The 16,572-nt window shown below is 38.4% G+C and overlaps 2 protein-coding genes across 2 annotated transcripts; one reads left to right on the top strand and one right to left on the bottom strand.

The window, feature by feature from the left end:
- Positions 1 to 2,001: 2,001 nt before the first annotated feature.
- On the top strand, positions 2,002 to 2,784 carry LOC104787600 (uncharacterized). Its single transcript, XM_010513207.2, has 2 exons — positions 2,002 to 2,243; positions 2,359 to 2,784. The coding sequence occupies exons 1-2, from the start codon at positions 2,114 to 2,116 to the stop codon at positions 2,607 to 2,609; spliced, it is 381 nt and encodes a 126-aa protein (XP_010511509.1). The 5' UTR covers positions 2,002 to 2,113; the 3' UTR covers positions 2,610 to 2,784.
- Positions 2,785 to 11,414: 8,630 nt separating this feature from the next.
- PAO4 (polyamine oxidase 4) lies at positions 11,415 to 15,050 on the bottom strand. The gene is made up of 10 exons (XM_087450966.1): positions 14,297 to 15,050; positions 13,991 to 14,106; positions 13,816 to 13,904; positions 13,579 to 13,692; positions 13,176 to 13,263; positions 13,015 to 13,100; positions 12,826 to 12,928; positions 12,541 to 12,638; positions 12,014 to 12,446; positions 11,415 to 11,922 (listed from the first exon to the last, which is right to left on the bottom strand). The coding sequence occupies exons 1-10, from the start codon at positions 14,334 to 14,336 to the stop codon at positions 11,599 to 11,601; spliced, it is 1,491 nt and encodes a 496-aa protein (XP_087307092.1). The 5' UTR covers positions 14,337 to 15,050; the 3' UTR covers positions 11,415 to 11,598.
- Between the last annotated feature and the right edge of the window lie 1,522 nt (positions 15,051 to 16,572).

Genomic DNA, 16,572 nt, shown 5'->3' with positions numbered 1-16,572 from the left:
TTCAAGTCTGCCTTTACAAATGAGGGTCTATGCCTTTATATAGTGAGGCTTACATATGGAGACTCTAAAACCCTAGAGAAAGTGGCCTTGATCTTAACCACACACTTGTCCTAAAGCAAAAGCAAAAGTAAAGCAAGGGTAATGACCAAACAACGGTCATAGAAAGATCTAGACGAAATTCAAAAGGAAGGGGATAGGGTCACCACGTCATTGGCTGGGACGTGGTGATAATCTTCACTTCCTTGGCTCCTAAGTCTTTCTTTAGGTATTTCAAGATCACGAGCCAAGTGGGAACGAAGTGGAGATGCACTAGAGTCGCTGCCTCGTTAAAACCTCTTTGGTAAACTCATTGGGACAAACCCAAAGTAGGAAAAAGAGTACAGCTCCTTCTAATGGCTTAGGGGTGTCTTCACACTAGTGTGATGGTGAAGACACGTGAATCAAGCTTCCCAAAGCTAGTCAAGACTCAAGGCTCTTCAATTGTGATGGTAGCCATGAGCCATTGGGGGGGGGGGGGGGGGTGAGCTAGGGTTGAAATGTCCAATGGTGACTTGTCTTGCTCCGCCTTGATGATCCTTGGGGATTGAATGATGCCTTGTTGGTTGCCTACGCTAGCTCCTGGTCGCCAGTGCGGGTTGTCCGAGAGTTTGAGAGGCGTCCGAGTGGTGGCCAGGTAGTGTCCGAGGGCTGCGAGTATTCTTGGCCGAAGGACCGATCCCGTGATCACATCAAAACCGGTCATCGAATACATCCACATTGAACCGGACCAGAAGATTAAGCTTTTTTCCGCAGGAAAAGCTTTTCACCATTAGCACCTGCAAGGGAACAAAGCAAAAGCTTAGTGATGATCATGATGATTGACAATACATCTTCGGTTTAAGAGGTGGACATTATTACATCGGTTAAGGATCTCTTCGGCTAGCTGCAGGGTTTTTTCGCTTTCAAACTTTAGCACCTGGTCGTGTTTATAGGCAAGGTCTTGTGCCTCTTTTGCTTGACGCTCCAACTGTTCTGCCTCTGCGAGTTCTTTTACTGCTGCGTCTATCTGAGGATTTTCTTCTGGTGGTTTTGGTACGGAAGTAGCAGAAGTACTTGGAGAAGTGTTTAGTGGCTTCGCGCTCGTCGCCTCTTCTGCACTCCTGGCTGGTGTTGGGTCAACTAGTTAAACCGGCAGCGTTGAAGACATGACTTGGTTTGATGCTGCGAATATCCACCTGAGTCCTTCTTCCCAAGTGGTTCGTTCACACCATCCCAATTTTTTCAGCTTCTGGTCATCGAGGAAGTACCTCTGGTCATTGAATGGCCGATTCTCCACAAACTGAATGGTGGAGTCAGGGTCTATTCCAAAGATTTTACTGATGTCATTAGCAACGTCAATCACTCTCCTTTCTCTCGTAGTCCCGATATTGTAGACATGGTTAACTTCCCCTTCGTAGTCTAGATCCTTCTCTTTGATTTCCCAGAAAAATATATGCTGATTGAAGGTTTGCATAAATCGATCATCTCTTTCCCGAAAATTTTCTTTTTTTTCTTTTTTTTGGGAGTGGTATTTATCAACTAAAAAACAAAAAAAAGTCTCCCAAAATCATTCAAAATATCATTCTCAAAAAAAGTTGTGATATTTTGAATAACATAAGATTTAAGTTTGGTTTTATAAATTGTTGATTGAATAACAAAAGATTCTGAATTATTTTAAAGGAATTTCCATAAATCTTAATTGAATAATATAGGATTTCATAAAATTTTAATAAATTCTCAATTGAATAACAAAGGATTTTAAGAATCCTCTACAATCCTTTAAAATATAGGTTCAATACCCCCCTCTTAGAATATTGGAAAACTGGTATTCAATTAATTTTCCCGAATAATTAAGCCAGCCTTACACAATTACCTATCTTTGTTTGTACTTTGTAAAAAAAAAGCAAGTCGTCGAACCAAAAGTCGTCGAATACTTTTCTATAAAATATTGACTTCAAGTGTTTGGTTATTGAGGTCAAAAAAAAAAAAAGTGCTTGGTTATTGACTTTAAGTTTACAATTTTTTTCTTCCAATTATAATCTTTGTTTATGGATAAAGGTTTGCTCCCATTATAAACACCTCCTTAATCTGGTCGATGACATGTGAGAGAGGAGCAATGATGGTGAAGAAAACAACTCAAGCTTCTCTTCTTCTAAGTTTGCTTCATATACTTATATGTATATCCTTTCAGCTTCGTGCCACGGTGGCTATACGCCCTAACCTAGGTCAGTACCTTGTTATTCTGACGTTTCTTCTATGTTTGCTTAAGTATGTATTTTTGTTTTAGTTTTACCTATTTTCAATTTATGATAACTAACTTATCTTTTTACGAATTGGCAGCGATATCCCCAAGTCAAATCCTAAATTCACCACCACCCGCGATGGTATGGCCCTCTCCGCCATGTGGATCTAATATTGGAAGTCAACTTACGGCACTTAAAGAGAAGCTTTGTAGACAAATTCCAAAGCCTCCTCTTAAAACTAAAAAGAAGAAAACTCCAAAGCCTCTTAAAACCAAAAAGAAAAGTATTCCAAAGCCTCTTAAATCCAAAAAGAAAAAAAATCCAAAACCTCATGCAGCAATACCGTGATCTTTCAGGCAAAAGTTTGCGGCAAAGAAATTTTACATATGAAACCATCACTTATGATCTGTTTTTTGGAATACACTTATCCTTTGCGAACTCATTAAGCATTTTATTGCATTGTCCAACATTTTGTATTCACCTCGTGCTTTAATAAAGATCATTCCGATCCTGTTTTTTACTATCATATAGTGCATGATTAACAAAGGTTTTTATTGGGTTAGATGTAAATATGTGATTAGCAGTTAACCGGTTTAGTATTTGGTTTAGTATACTTGTATATAACACAAGAATTGTACAGCTATTTTGGTTAATTGAATGAGAAAAATATCTTTAACAAACTTCTTCTCTCTCGTTCTCTCTCGTTTGTAATATGGTATCAGAGCCATCAAAGCTCAGATCCACCTCAAATCTTTGATCGATTCTGTTCGTTAAGCTCATTTTTCTTCGTTTCTGAGCTCATCTCGTGCTCCAATGGTGACCGTATCTCGTGCGAACCGAAAAATGGGTAAAACAAAATCTCAATCGAGCTCCACTGTTCGAAGATCACAAAGGTTGAACTCCGATGTTGATGATTCTGCTCCTATCACTCTCCCAGTAGCCGATCCTCAGGTTTCCGGGCTTTCGCGAGCTGTCGCATCGCCGATCTTTGCTGATCCTTCTCACTCTCCGTTCCATCTACACAGCGCAGATCATACAGGTTTGAGTATCATTTTTCTTCGTTTGGATGAAACGAACTATGATGACTGGAGTGCGATGCGTATTTCTCTTGATGCTAAGAATAAGATAAAATTTGTTGATCGAAGCTTGCCTAGGCCTTTGATTACAGATCCTAACATTAATTTGTGGTCTAGATGCAATAGCATGGTTAAGTTGTGGTTATTGAACTTTGTTTCTCCTCAGATCTATCGTAGTATCTTGCGCATGAATGATGCTACAGATATCTGGAAAGATCTCTATGGTCGTTTCCATATGACTAATCTCCCACGCACTTTTAATCTGACTCAAGAGATCCAAGATCTTCGTCACTATGTCATTGTCTGAGTATTATACTCGTCTCAAAACTCTATGGGACCAGTTGGATGGTTCAGAGGAGCCAGATGATCCTTGTGTTTTTGGGAAAGGTGCTCGTCTGCAATAGAAGACAGAGAGAGCTAAAACGGTGAAATTCTTGGCTGGTCTGAATGAATCTTATGCGATTGTACGCAGACAGATCATTGCAAAGAAGGTGTTACCTCCTCTGGTAGAGGTATACCATATCCTGGATCAAGATGACAGCCAGAAAGGGTTCACCATTCCCACTGCTCCCACAGCTTTTCAAGTCTCACAAGTTGCACCTCAGGTGGTTTCTTCTTCACCACTCTCCTCGGGTGTGATGTACGTTCAAAACGGTCCAAACAAAGGACGTCTGATATGCTCTTTTTGCAATCGTGTGGGACACATTGTTGATTGGTGTTACAGGAAACATGGTTTTCCTCCTGGCTTCACTCCAAAAGGGAAATTCAATAAGAAGTTTCAGAAACCTCCGATAGTCGCAGCTCAAGTCTCTTTGTCTCCAGTTCCGGATAAGAATTCAACTAACATGGAGAGCTTGATTGGAAATCTTTCTCCTGATCAGCTGCAGAATATCATTGCTCTGTTTAGCTCTCAGCTTCAATCTACCTCTTCTGGAGCTGTTTCTGCTGCTATTGCGAGTACATCTCAAACTCCACAAACTCCACTTGATCACCCTGGTATCTCATTCTCTACTCACACCTACTCTTTTATTGGTATTCTGGCTGCTTCGAAACATACACTGTCCACAGACACATGGGTGATTGATTCTGGTGCAACTCACCATGTGTCTCATGACAGAAATAGCTTTGTTTCTTTGGATACTTCTGTGGAAAGTTTTGTGAACATGCCAACAGGACAACGTGTTAAGATCAGTGGAGTGGGAATGATTCGTCTAAATAAAGACTTACTTCTCACGAATGTCTTGTTTATCCCAGAATTCAGATTGAGTCTCATCAGTATCAGTTCTTTGACTTCAGACCTTAGTTCTCGAGTGATTTTTGATACTACTTGTTGCGAAATACAGGATCCTAACAAGAGGGTGATGATTGGTAAAGGTCGTCGAATTGGCAAGCTCTATGTGCTCGATACAGAAGCAGCTTTAGTGAATGCAGTGGTGGATATTGGTACGTGGCACAAGAGACTTGGACACCCTTCTTACTCAAGATTGGATGTGATTTCTGAAGCTTTGGGAACTACAGGACACAAGAATAAGAAGCCTGCTTATTGTCATGTATGTCAATTGGCAAAGCAGAAGAAGTTATCTTTTATATCAAAAAACAACATTTGTAGTTCAACTTTTGAGTTGTTACACATTGATGTTTGGGGACCCTTTTCAGTGGAAACAGTTGAAGGTTATAAATATTTTTTGACCATTGTTGATGATCATTCTAGAGCAACCTGGATTTATTTGCTTAAGGCCAAGAGTGATGTTCTGACTGTCTTCCCTGCTTTCATCAACCAAGTTGAGAATCAATATAATGCTAAAGTGAAGTCGGTTAGATCAGATAATGCTAAAGAGTTAGCTTTCACTCAGTTTTATCAGTCATGATGCATTGTTTCTTATCATTCTTGCCCGGAGACACCTAAACATAACTCAGTCGTCGAGCGTAAACATCAGCATATTCTAAATGTTACTCGATCGCTTCTCTTCCAATCGAATATTCCTCTGCAATATTGGGGAGACTGTGTTCTGATAGCAGTGTTTTTAATCAACCGCACACCATCGCAATTGCTCTCGAATAAAACCCCTTATGAGTTGCTCACGGGTAAGCAACCAGATTATTCTCGCATCAGATCTTTTGGTTGCCTGTGTTATGCTTCAACGTCTCCAAAACAAAGACGCAAGTTTGAACCTCGATCAAGAGCGTGTGTGTTTTTGGGGTATCCTGCAGGTTTTAAAGGGTACAAAGTAATGGATTTGCAGAGTCATGTGATTTATATATCCAGGCATGTTGAGTTCCATGAAGGTGTTTTTCCTTTGACAGATTCTCAGAAGGAGATTGTACCTGTCAACACTCTCACACCAACGGATTCTTTGTCTCCTGGTAATACTATTTCCATTCCACAAAATTTTGATTCCATTACTTCTCCTCCACTACAAATTTCTTCACAAAGGGTTCGTAAGCCTCCTGCTCATTTGAGCGATTATCATTGTTACTCTCTTGACAATGATGTCTCTCATCCTATTTCCTCCTTTTTATCCTATTCAAACATTTCACCTTCATATTTGGCTTATATTAATAATATTACCAAAATTCCTATTCCCTCTTCATATAAAGAGGCAAAGGCATCCAAGGAATGGTGTGAGGCTGTTGATAAGGAGATTGGAGCCATGGAGAGGACCAATACTTGGGATGTGACTAGTCTTCCACCTGGTAAGAAAGTTGTTGGCTGCAAATGGGTTTTTACCTTGAATTTTTATGCAGATGGAACTCTAGAAAGATATAAAGCCAGGTTGGTGGCTAAAGGTTACACACAAAAGGAGGGTTTGGATTATAATGAAAAATTTTCACCAGTTGCGAAGATGGTTACTGTGAAAATGTTACTAAATATTTCTGCTTCTAAACAGTGGTTTCTGCATCAACTTGATATTTCGAATGCCTTCTTGAATGGTGATCTGGATGAAGATATATATATATATATATATATATATATATGCGACTTCCAGAAGGGTATGCTGAGATTAAGGGGGACACTTTGCCCAAGAATGTTGTTTGTAGGTTGAAGAAATCCATTTATAGTCTCAAACAAGCTTCTCGACAATGGTTCTTGAAATTCTCTACTTCTCTTTTGTCCTTGGGTTTTGCAAAGTGTCACGGAGATCACACTTTGTTCGTTAAAAGTTTTGGAGATGATTTTGTTGCTGTGTTGGTTTATGTTGACGACATAGTTATTGCTAGTACCACAGAATCAGGTGCGACTCAGCTAACTGCAGCTTAAAAGCAGAGTTTTAAGCTAAGGGAGCTTGGCCCTTTGAAATATTTCTTGGGTCTTGAGATTGCTCGAAATTCTACTGGCATTTCTATTTGTCAACGCAAATATGCTCTTGAGCTTCTGACTTCTACTGGCATGTTAGCTTGCAAAGACGTCGCAACACCCATGGTACCAAACCTACACCTCTCCAGGACTTCTGGTACGATTTTGACTGATAAGGCGATGTATCGCAGTTTTGTAGGACGGTTGATGTATCTCACCATCACTCGTCCAGACATCACATTTGCTGTGAATAAGTTGTGTCAGTTCTCCTCTGCTCCTCGCACATCTCATCTGACAGCAGCTTATCAAGTTCTCCAATACATTAAAGGGACTATTGGACAGGGACTTTTCTATTCTGCAGAACCAGACTTCACATTGAAAGCATTTGTAGATTCTGATTATGCCAATTGTCCGGATAATCGTCGTTCAACCACTGGCTTTACGATGTTTCTTGGCTCATCACTCATTTCATGGCGATCTAAGAAGCAACATACTATTTCTCGCTCTTTTGCAGAAGCTGAGTATCGAGCTCTTGCTTTGGCTACCTGCGAGATGATGTGGATCACTACTTTACTTCGTGAGTTGCGAGTTGGTCCTTCTTCTCTGATAGCACTACAGCGATCTACATTGCCACAAATCCAGTTTATCACGAGAGAACTAAACATATTGAGGTGGATTGCTATACTGTTCGGGAAAAGCTGGATCAAGGGCTTATTAAAATACTTCATGTTCGGACTGAGGATCAAGTGGCTGACATTTTGACTAAACCTCTCTTCCTTCAACAATTTGAACATCTCAAGTCCAAGATGAGTCTTCATAACATATTTGCCTCATCTTGAGGGGGACTATTGGGTTAGATGTAAATATGTGATTAGCTGAGTTAACCGGTTTAGTATTTGGTTTAGTATACTTGTATATAACACAAGAATTGTACAGCTATTTTTGGTTAATTGAATGAGAAAAATATCTTTAACAAACTTCTTCTCTCTCGTTCTCTCTCGTTTGTAATAGTTTTAGTTCGGCATAGCAAGGCAATATGGCCAATCTATCAGTGCCGGCCCTGACCTAAAGCCCGTAAAGCAAGGGCTTTAGGCGCCAGATTATATTAGCTATTTAAGGGGCATAATTTCCAACAAGTTTCGGTGGTACAGTGGTTGGGTTTGTCTTCATTCTCCTTCAGTGTCAAGAGTTCGATCTTTGTATAGCAGTTTTTGTAACTTTTTTTTTCTAATGTTTGTTAATGGGCAAAAAAAAAAAAATTGCTTTAGGCAGCAAAATTGGTTGGGCCGGCACTGCAATCTATCAAAAACAAGGTCATACGACATCTATATGACCGAAATAAGTAAGCATGTTGGACGTCAGAAGAAAGAGTAAGCTTCACGATATTTTCATAAACATAAAATTCATTAAAAACTTTAGATCTAAAAGGGACAAGAACCAAATAATCCCTAATTGGGCTGTCCAGTTTTGAATTTCCTTCAAAATCAATTTCCTATAAATTGAACACATGCAATGTAAGCATGGCTCACATATTATGATAAAGCTCCATACTACTCTTTCTTAAAACTGATGAAGCTAAAGCATTGCATCTCAAAAAAAAAGAAAAAACAAACAAACAAATTAAAGAAAAGAGATTTTACGTTAAGAATTGGGAATATTTATTCAGTTGTCTATCAGATGGAGAACTAATAAAAGAGACAAGTTCGAGTTTCTTCTCCCAAGCCGCAAAGTCGTTCGAAGACAATACTTTTTGACTATTGTGAGAGACGGAGACTCTTGCTAAGAAGGCTTTGTGAGACTATCATTGATGTTACGTAAATTTTCCAATGATTAGTAAATTGTAACATCAATGATAGTCAAAGTGATAGGAGGAGATTTTCCGTGTAATATTGTAAGGACGTTTGAAATGGCTTATTTCCAAAGTGAGAGCATATTTGCTTGGATAATAAAATAAAAGAGCAACTAGGATCCAAAAAAAAAAAAGCTATATCAAAATCGTGAGTATAATAGACCTGAAATTATTCTTTTGCCTAGTGAACCTCTTTCTTTAGAAAACAAAGATTTGTATTTTTTTCATGTACTACTAACGCATTTGGTTTTTCACGCTACATATTACCTACACCACAAACACAATGAGATGCGTGTGGATTACAAGAAATACCTATTAAAGCGATCCTCCCATCTACAAGCTATACACACAAGCAAATCAAGAGTACAAGCGGAAATAAAACATATCAAACCATCCATTAAACAGAACACCCAATAATACATACACCACACCTACACATCATCACACAAAATAAGTCATACAACCCAATCGCTCAGATAAGCTTGTGGTCACGCACTGTGATACACAAAAATAACTACAACCAGAATAGAGGCGCTCCTTGCGTCTGCAACAGCACAGCAACATCCTACAAGAAGCCACACAATCAAAAGCAACCTGGACAGAAATAACACAAAACTACAGCCTCAAAGAAAAAAATCAACCGTTAACTATCAAATCTCTCTAGTGCAAAAGCGATCCCTAGACGTCACAAAGCTTCCCACAAAATCTCATGTCAATCGGGTAACAAACGAGACCACGATCTTAGCTACAACCCCCGATGATTCCAGCTTGCGTATAAGACAACGTGTCTCACAAAACTGCCAATAAGTCACGGAGTTTAAACCCAAGTGCACTTCTGTAAAAAGGAGCATATATGAAAAAGGCTTAATTAAATTATAGAAAAATCTATGAAAAAGGCGTGAGTTATAGAAAAATTTAGGGTTCCTTGGTTTAATTAAATTAAACCAAAATTTATCTAAACGGATATTAAACCGACTCTACCCAATTTATGATATAAACTCCAATATTTCATTATTTCCTGGTACGCGGACGTTACATGGCCGGTGTGAGTGTTGATGGTGTTGGCCACAGGTGTAGGGGTTGCAGCAGCTGGATCTCGGAGCCCGAGGATGAGATGATTGCTTGGCGGATCTGCTGATACTGTTGTTGGAGCGGTACCAGTGGAAGCTCCAGTTATGTCGCATTTGGCGGGGGTGCAGTCGAGGGTTGTCGTTGCTGAAAAGCTCACATCCAACCTCAGGATGATGGAGAAATTGTAGAGGATCGGAACTGGTTTTTCTGGGAGGTGCCGAGCCAAGAGAGTTCTATAAGTGGAGGATGAGGCTGGAGCGTAACTTCCAATCTTTTCAGTATCACGAAGCATAGTGGAGACCCGATCTAGGGTGAGAACTTACGCCATGAAGATGAAGTTGGTTGAGGCAGCGGCAGGGATTGAGGAGACCACTCACTCAGGTTGAGATGGTCTGCTCTCTTAAGTCATCCCCAATCCGTGTCGTCGTCTCAACCAACTTTGCCTTCGTGGTGTAAGTCCTCACCCTACAACAGGTCTTTAGGCTGGCCCAAAATCCCCGCAAAAACCTCTTCACCTAGGCCTTCTCTGGCTCCATCACCTGGCCTGCAAAAACTAGGAGTCGGTTAAACTCCACATCATACACCCATACAGCTTTATCCCCTGCGCCAACTCCAAGAACCGTGTTTCCAACCTGTCCAATGCTTCATGCGAAAAGAACTTGGATTTGAGCTCCAACACGAAATCAGCCTAAGTCACCTCCTTCTGTACCCTCCTAATAGTCACACTCCACCACGAATGTGCATCGCCTACGAAGTAGTAGATAACAGGTCAAGCCAGTACGCCTCAGGACATCTGAAAGATTGGAAGTTACGCTCCAACCTTATCCTCCACTCATCGGCCTCTCTAGTCTCAGTACCTCCCAAAAAAAAAACTCGTACCGATCCCCTGCAACTGCTCCATCATCCTGAGGTATGATGGAAGCTCTTTAGTAACAACAGTCCTTGGCTGAACCCCGCCATAGGCGGCAAAACTGGAACATACAATAGTACTGCTTCCGGTAAGCGTTCTAACAGCAGTGTCAGTAGACCCGTCAATCGATCATCTCAACCCTAGACTCGACCTGCTGTAACCCAACACCTAGCGGCCAGCACCACCGGCACCTACCCCGGCCAATCCCTCTAGTCCCTCCTAATGCGCATGTGGCTCAGTGACGTGCTTTCCCGTGGTACCCTGGGCCATACTCTCACTGGCCTGAGGAATTTGTCACCGACTACGACCACAAACATATCCACGCCAACGACCTGCTCCAATATAAAACATTCTCACCATTTATTTATCGATCTAATCTCTACATTCAACACTAAATGCTCTACGGATATATATGTGAGAAAATAGAATTTCTTTTCTTGAACTAGACTCACTTTTCTTTTGCTCAAAACTCGTTTTCCAAGCTTCTCTTTTCATACAAGCAACAATACTAATATTACTCTGATTTTCCTCCATATCGAACCTCGTTAAAAATACTACACGGAGTAACTTGAAACTCATCATGTTGCTCCTTGTTTTCTAATTTGAAACTCATCATGTTGAAACTTATTACGAAAGTGTGTTACGTTTAGTAAACTGTCTGCAAGATTCTTGAGGAAATTGGAAAGACTAAACCAAAATAGCTCGTTCGGTCAATATGCTCATGTAGAGCAGGTTGGACCATTTTGAGTCATTCAGTTCCTTCTGGCTCATGCATCACCATCATCTCCGTCTTTGTTATTCGCAGCACCTAAATGTGCTATGTGAGCTGCAGTATAGCTTCGTAGTTGTTTATGGGCTAAACCTTTTCAGTATCTAGTTTTTATGGTACTTCTAATCAGTTGACAAAAGAGGATTGAATTATCTAACCAAAAAAAATAAAGGACAAGACAAATTTTCAAGTCAAGATGTTTAGGTCATTTGAATTATAAACAGTTTACAACCCATCGAGCGAAGAAAAAAGAAAGAAAGACCAAGACTCCACATTCAGAATTGGGAATGTCTCTTTATTTGTTTTCAAATTAAGAAAAATAAATTGGAACTTTGCTTTGTCTGTTAAGCAGATGTAATTCAATTGATCACATCCTGGAGATTTGGAGAGGCACAGTTGCGGTTTCAAGGATATCACTATTTCTCATAAGAGAAACAAGTTTGAGTTTCTCCCAAGCCCCAAGTCGTTCAAAGATATACCTTTGACAATTCTGAGAGGCCGAGACTCCTGCTAAGAAGGCTCCATGAGCTGATCCTTGATGCTCCACGTTCACTGCTTCTCCTCCAAAGAATATATTATCTACTGGCTCTCCTAGCCTCTGGTATAGATCTTCTGGCATCCCAACTACGTCATATGCATAACACCCCAATGTGTTTGGATCTGTTCCCCATCGTGTCACTAGATATTGAGCCTGATTTTGTTCCAAACCAAAACACCCAATTTAAGTAATCCGAGCACATGATTCAAAAATATGCAATAAGATGATAATGATGAATGCTTACCGGGTCAGGTGCGTCAGGAAACATTTTCTTAAGTTGCAGCATCACAAAATTTGCAGTAGCCTCATCGGATAGTTTTTCCAGGTCTTTAGCTAGATTCCCTGCAGCCATATAAACAAGCACCGGATGGCCTGTCGCTTTATGAAGATTCAGAAAATAGCCACAGGCGTAAGAAGTTGGTGCCACCATCCCCAGGAACTCCACATTGGGCCAAAACGGTCTGTCAAATCTCAGAGCAATCTTGTTCTCATTGCCTACACCAAGACCCGATATCGCAGAGGTTTTCCATTGTGGGAGCTCTGGCTCGAACTGAATTAGATTTGCCTTGAGGACACCGATGGGAACCGTAATGATAACAGCATCAGCAACAAAATTGGTTCCTCCTTCAACTGCGACCGTCACCTTGTTATTGGACGTTCTACATACTTGAGTAACCCTGTGTAAATACAATTCCAAACACACGTGATTACACTAAAGTAAGATAGCTGCACGTTAATGTATTACCTCATCAAAAGTTAACTTGAATTTACCTGTGGCTCAAGCGAATGTCCAGGTCTTTTGCAATTGTTCTGATCACTGGCTCATAACCCTGAACCATTAGACCATGACCACCTGAAAGGCATTCATCCTGCACAAGAAATAATTATTTTGAGCTTTCCTCGTTTCCAAAATAGCTATTTGTTTCGGCGAATAAAAAGACTAAAACACTTTGGTAATAAAACATGACTAAACCAAGAAGGGACTCGTTTTGAAAGCTTGTGACCTAAATATGGACACCCTACTCAGATCAAATATGCATAGAATGTTTCACTTGCCTGATCCCAACATTTTAGTGATATCAGATTCGCATCTACAGCAAACCATGCCTCCATCCTACATAAGTACCACTGCAAAACTTCGTACGCCATACCTTGTAGCCTAGATAATACAAGAAAATAACAGAGGATTTAACAGATGTATAAACTTAAGAAGTAAAATTGTACACATGTGACTGCAATTGGTACCTTAGTTCTGGATTTCTTTCCAATACAATGGATATTCCTTGAAGAACTGACATGTCATTTGTAGTTTCATCCCTTATTTTCTCCGTCTGAAATCAACAAGTAAGCTTGAGTCAACTTCTCAATCTCTAGTGACAAAGGATATAGTAATAAGAGAACTTCACCTCTTGGAGAATTCTCTTGAATGCATCTCCAACTTCAGTGACCAACTGCGGCGGAATTTTATTCCCATGGGCGTCGAAAAGTCCATAACTGAAAAAAGAAAGCCAAATTCTCTTTATATGTTGACATGCTTTAAAATAATTCTACGAGTCTTTCCTGCTTGATCAAGTACATTCAGTTTTTATATAATTATCTAACTTGGTAATATAGATTTGATATATGCTAGGTCAGAAGTCAGATTGAACTCCATCTACTATGTAGTGTCTTTCAAGTTCTAAGAACGAGCCAAGTAAAACAATAAGATATAGCAACACCCTATTGGTGTAAATCTTAGCACAGACAAGAGCTATCTACACCATGAACTATCATATAAAAACCAGACTTGTGAAGGTAGGAAAGAGTTACCTTTCTAGATCATGATCATACAAGATGGAGTCATCCCCACTAGTTCGGTATAAAGTCAGCCCTAGACGGCGTATAATGGGAGCCAAGGGGTTCTCATCAGAGACTCCATGTAACCTAAACCACGTTTGAGAAAGGGTTAGAATGCTCATAAATACAAACTAGACATCTGAATCTCCAATAAAGATATGAAAGAAGGAAGAAACAAAACCAGCAATGAAGTCGAATACTACAACTCACCAAGAAGCTCCCATATCAACTGGACAGCCGAAAGAATAATCCGTATGGATACGACCACCAATCCTATCGCGTGATTCAAGAACAATCACCTACACAACAAAACAACATAAATCACAATAAAGAGAATATACAACCTAAAAAAAAAGTTAACATGATTAATAGTATCATTACTTACCTTAAAAGATGCTTCAGAGAGATTCCTAGCAGCAGCAAGACCTGATATACCACTACCAATCACAATAACAGAAGGCTGCACATTGTTCTGCTTCTGCATTAGCGCAGAGATTGCGCCTACATTCAAGATCCAAAACACACATTTATTATATATATTAGAATTCACAATTCTCACACTCCCAACAATTCATTGCAAATTTCAAAAATCTCATACAAAATTCAAAACCAGATTCCAAAACTCATACAAAAACAATTCCTATAATCTCGAAATCTTGAAGAAGAACAAAACAACAGTTGCAAGTTTTACCTTCAGGAAGATCATCTGGGAACGAAATTTTCTTATCCATTGAAAGATTCAATGAGGAACGAAATAGAATCGAATTAGGGATGAAGATTAAGGAGAAAAAATTGGGAAAAAAAAAAAAATCTGCAGAGATCGGAGGAGAAGCTTAATAGACAAGCTTATCGGAGAAACGATTAATCGAATTATTATTGTTATTCAATGGCGAGGATTCAAAAACGAATAAAACTTTGAGATTAGAGATTGAAAGACGATTAGCAATAACAGCGTCGTTCACGGCGGAGATCTTACAATTACGTGATCGGATCATTTTTTTTTTTTTTTGTTCAGTTCGGAGTTTTTTTTTTTTTTTTTGGTTTCGCAAGTTTTTAGAAGAAGACGAGAAACATGAGAGAGAAAACAAAAAAAGAAAGCTGGAAACGAAGAAGAAGAAAAGAAGGGTTTGTTTCGGTTACCAAAGTAAAAAAAAAACACAAAGCAAATAGGTTTTTATAGTACGAGTAGATATAACGAAATGACGTTTTTACCCCTCTATGTTCCAGATTTTTTCGTCAGGAACTGTAATGACGTGTTTACCCCTTTGTCTCTATTATTTTGTTTTTGTTTTTGTTATCTGGTCAACATGTTCTTTCCATTTTAGATACTTTAGCTTATGGGCTATTTTTATCTTGGGTCCATAGCTCAGTGGTAGAGCAATTGATTACAGATCAATAGCCCTCTTTTTTAGTTTGCCAAAAAAAAAAAAAAAAAAAAAAAAAAAGCTTATGGGCTATTTTTTTTAATTACAATTGTGTGTGATTAATATAGTAAACAGCTAACTCATGAGTCATGATGTTTTACTAATTTGATGTTGATGTTTATGGTTTTGTCTCTTATGTGAAATAGAGATATTTATATGGGTGGTTGCTCTAACTCTATACATGTGAGTTTATTGCTTTTATTGGATGATGGCGAATTTAATTTGTTAATTTTCTCAAAATGAAATTTGAGGCCATATGTGGGTTGTTGTTGTATTAGTGTAATCGAGAAAGCTAAGTATTAATGGATAACAACCACTTACGAGAAAGCTAAGTATAAATAGTTAACCACTTACGTAGAAGCTAAACCCTTTTTTTTTTTCATAGAAGATTTATTTTATTTGTTGGTAATCGCATAGAAGCTGTTTAATAATTGTAATTAGGGTATTTAAGATCTCACAGTCGTATATGAATGGAATAGTTCCTTCCCAACCGTATACACTATTAATTAGAAGAAACATATGTGAGCATGTGGGGTTCATAATGCAGTCGGTGATGGCCACTAATAATAATTGCGATATTGATTTTGAAAGAATGAAGTGGTAAGGTCCTCAAACTTTGGCCGCCATGCATGCACTCAAATGTAATATTATAGAATGCTAAAAATAATCTAACCAACTTGTGAAGAAAAAACTACAACAACAATGCTTGACACGTGTAATAGACATTAAGCAAGGTGTAAAGAGAATTTATGACAATAATCTAACGGGATTTGACAATTTTGTGAATTGTTATATATTTTCTTTATTTGTTTGAATAAATCATTTAAAATTGGAACTTCTCCATATCTTCTCTATTGTTTCTTTCTTACCATGGTGAATAAACTGTGAGTTAAAATGTGTATCTCGTCACGAGGAGCTAATCTTTCTAAAGATTTATTTGTGAGGAGCTTGAGAACATGTCTCCTTTGAAAGTTAGAAGAGGAACTCAAACACACATGCGCTGAATTTGGGTTTTGAGATTTGCGATACTGATTATAAAATTACTAGATTTTAACCTACGGTATACTGTAAGACAAGTTATTTATTACAAAAACTTGAAATTCTAAATTGTATTTGTTTATTAATTTTGTTTGTTTTGTTTAGTGTTTAATATCGAAAAATTGTATTTTGATAATTTTATGATTTAACTGCAGAACCATTTGATTTTTTTACATAATATTAATTTAATTAGATGTCTATTAGTCTAACAAACAAAATAAAAAAACAATGAAGTTTACTCGGTAGTATCAAATTAATTTTATTTTAACTTTTTAAAAGTTTAAATTCTTTAAATAAAATAAATAAATTATAAATTTAAATGTCTGATAAATCAAGTTTTGTGCTTATTCATACTCGAAATTATTTTGGTTTTTTATACAGTATAACTCTGAATGATTGTCCTATTTTTTTTAAGTGTCGTGGGCCATTTTATACGTATTTTTTTATTCATCAATTGAATAATATATATATTTGTTTTAAAAGGTTTAAATCACATCATATGCAG

This window comes from Camelina sativa, chromosome 5 (genome assembly GCF_030686135.1).
Source record: "Camelina sativa cultivar CO46 ecotype springtype chromosome 5, ASM3068613v1".
Lineage (NCBI taxonomy): Eukaryota > Viridiplantae > Streptophyta > Magnoliopsida > Brassicales > Brassicaceae > Camelina > Camelina sativa.
Note: the sequence above shows the minus strand (reverse complement) of the source record. Positions and strands in the feature narration are given on the sequence as shown.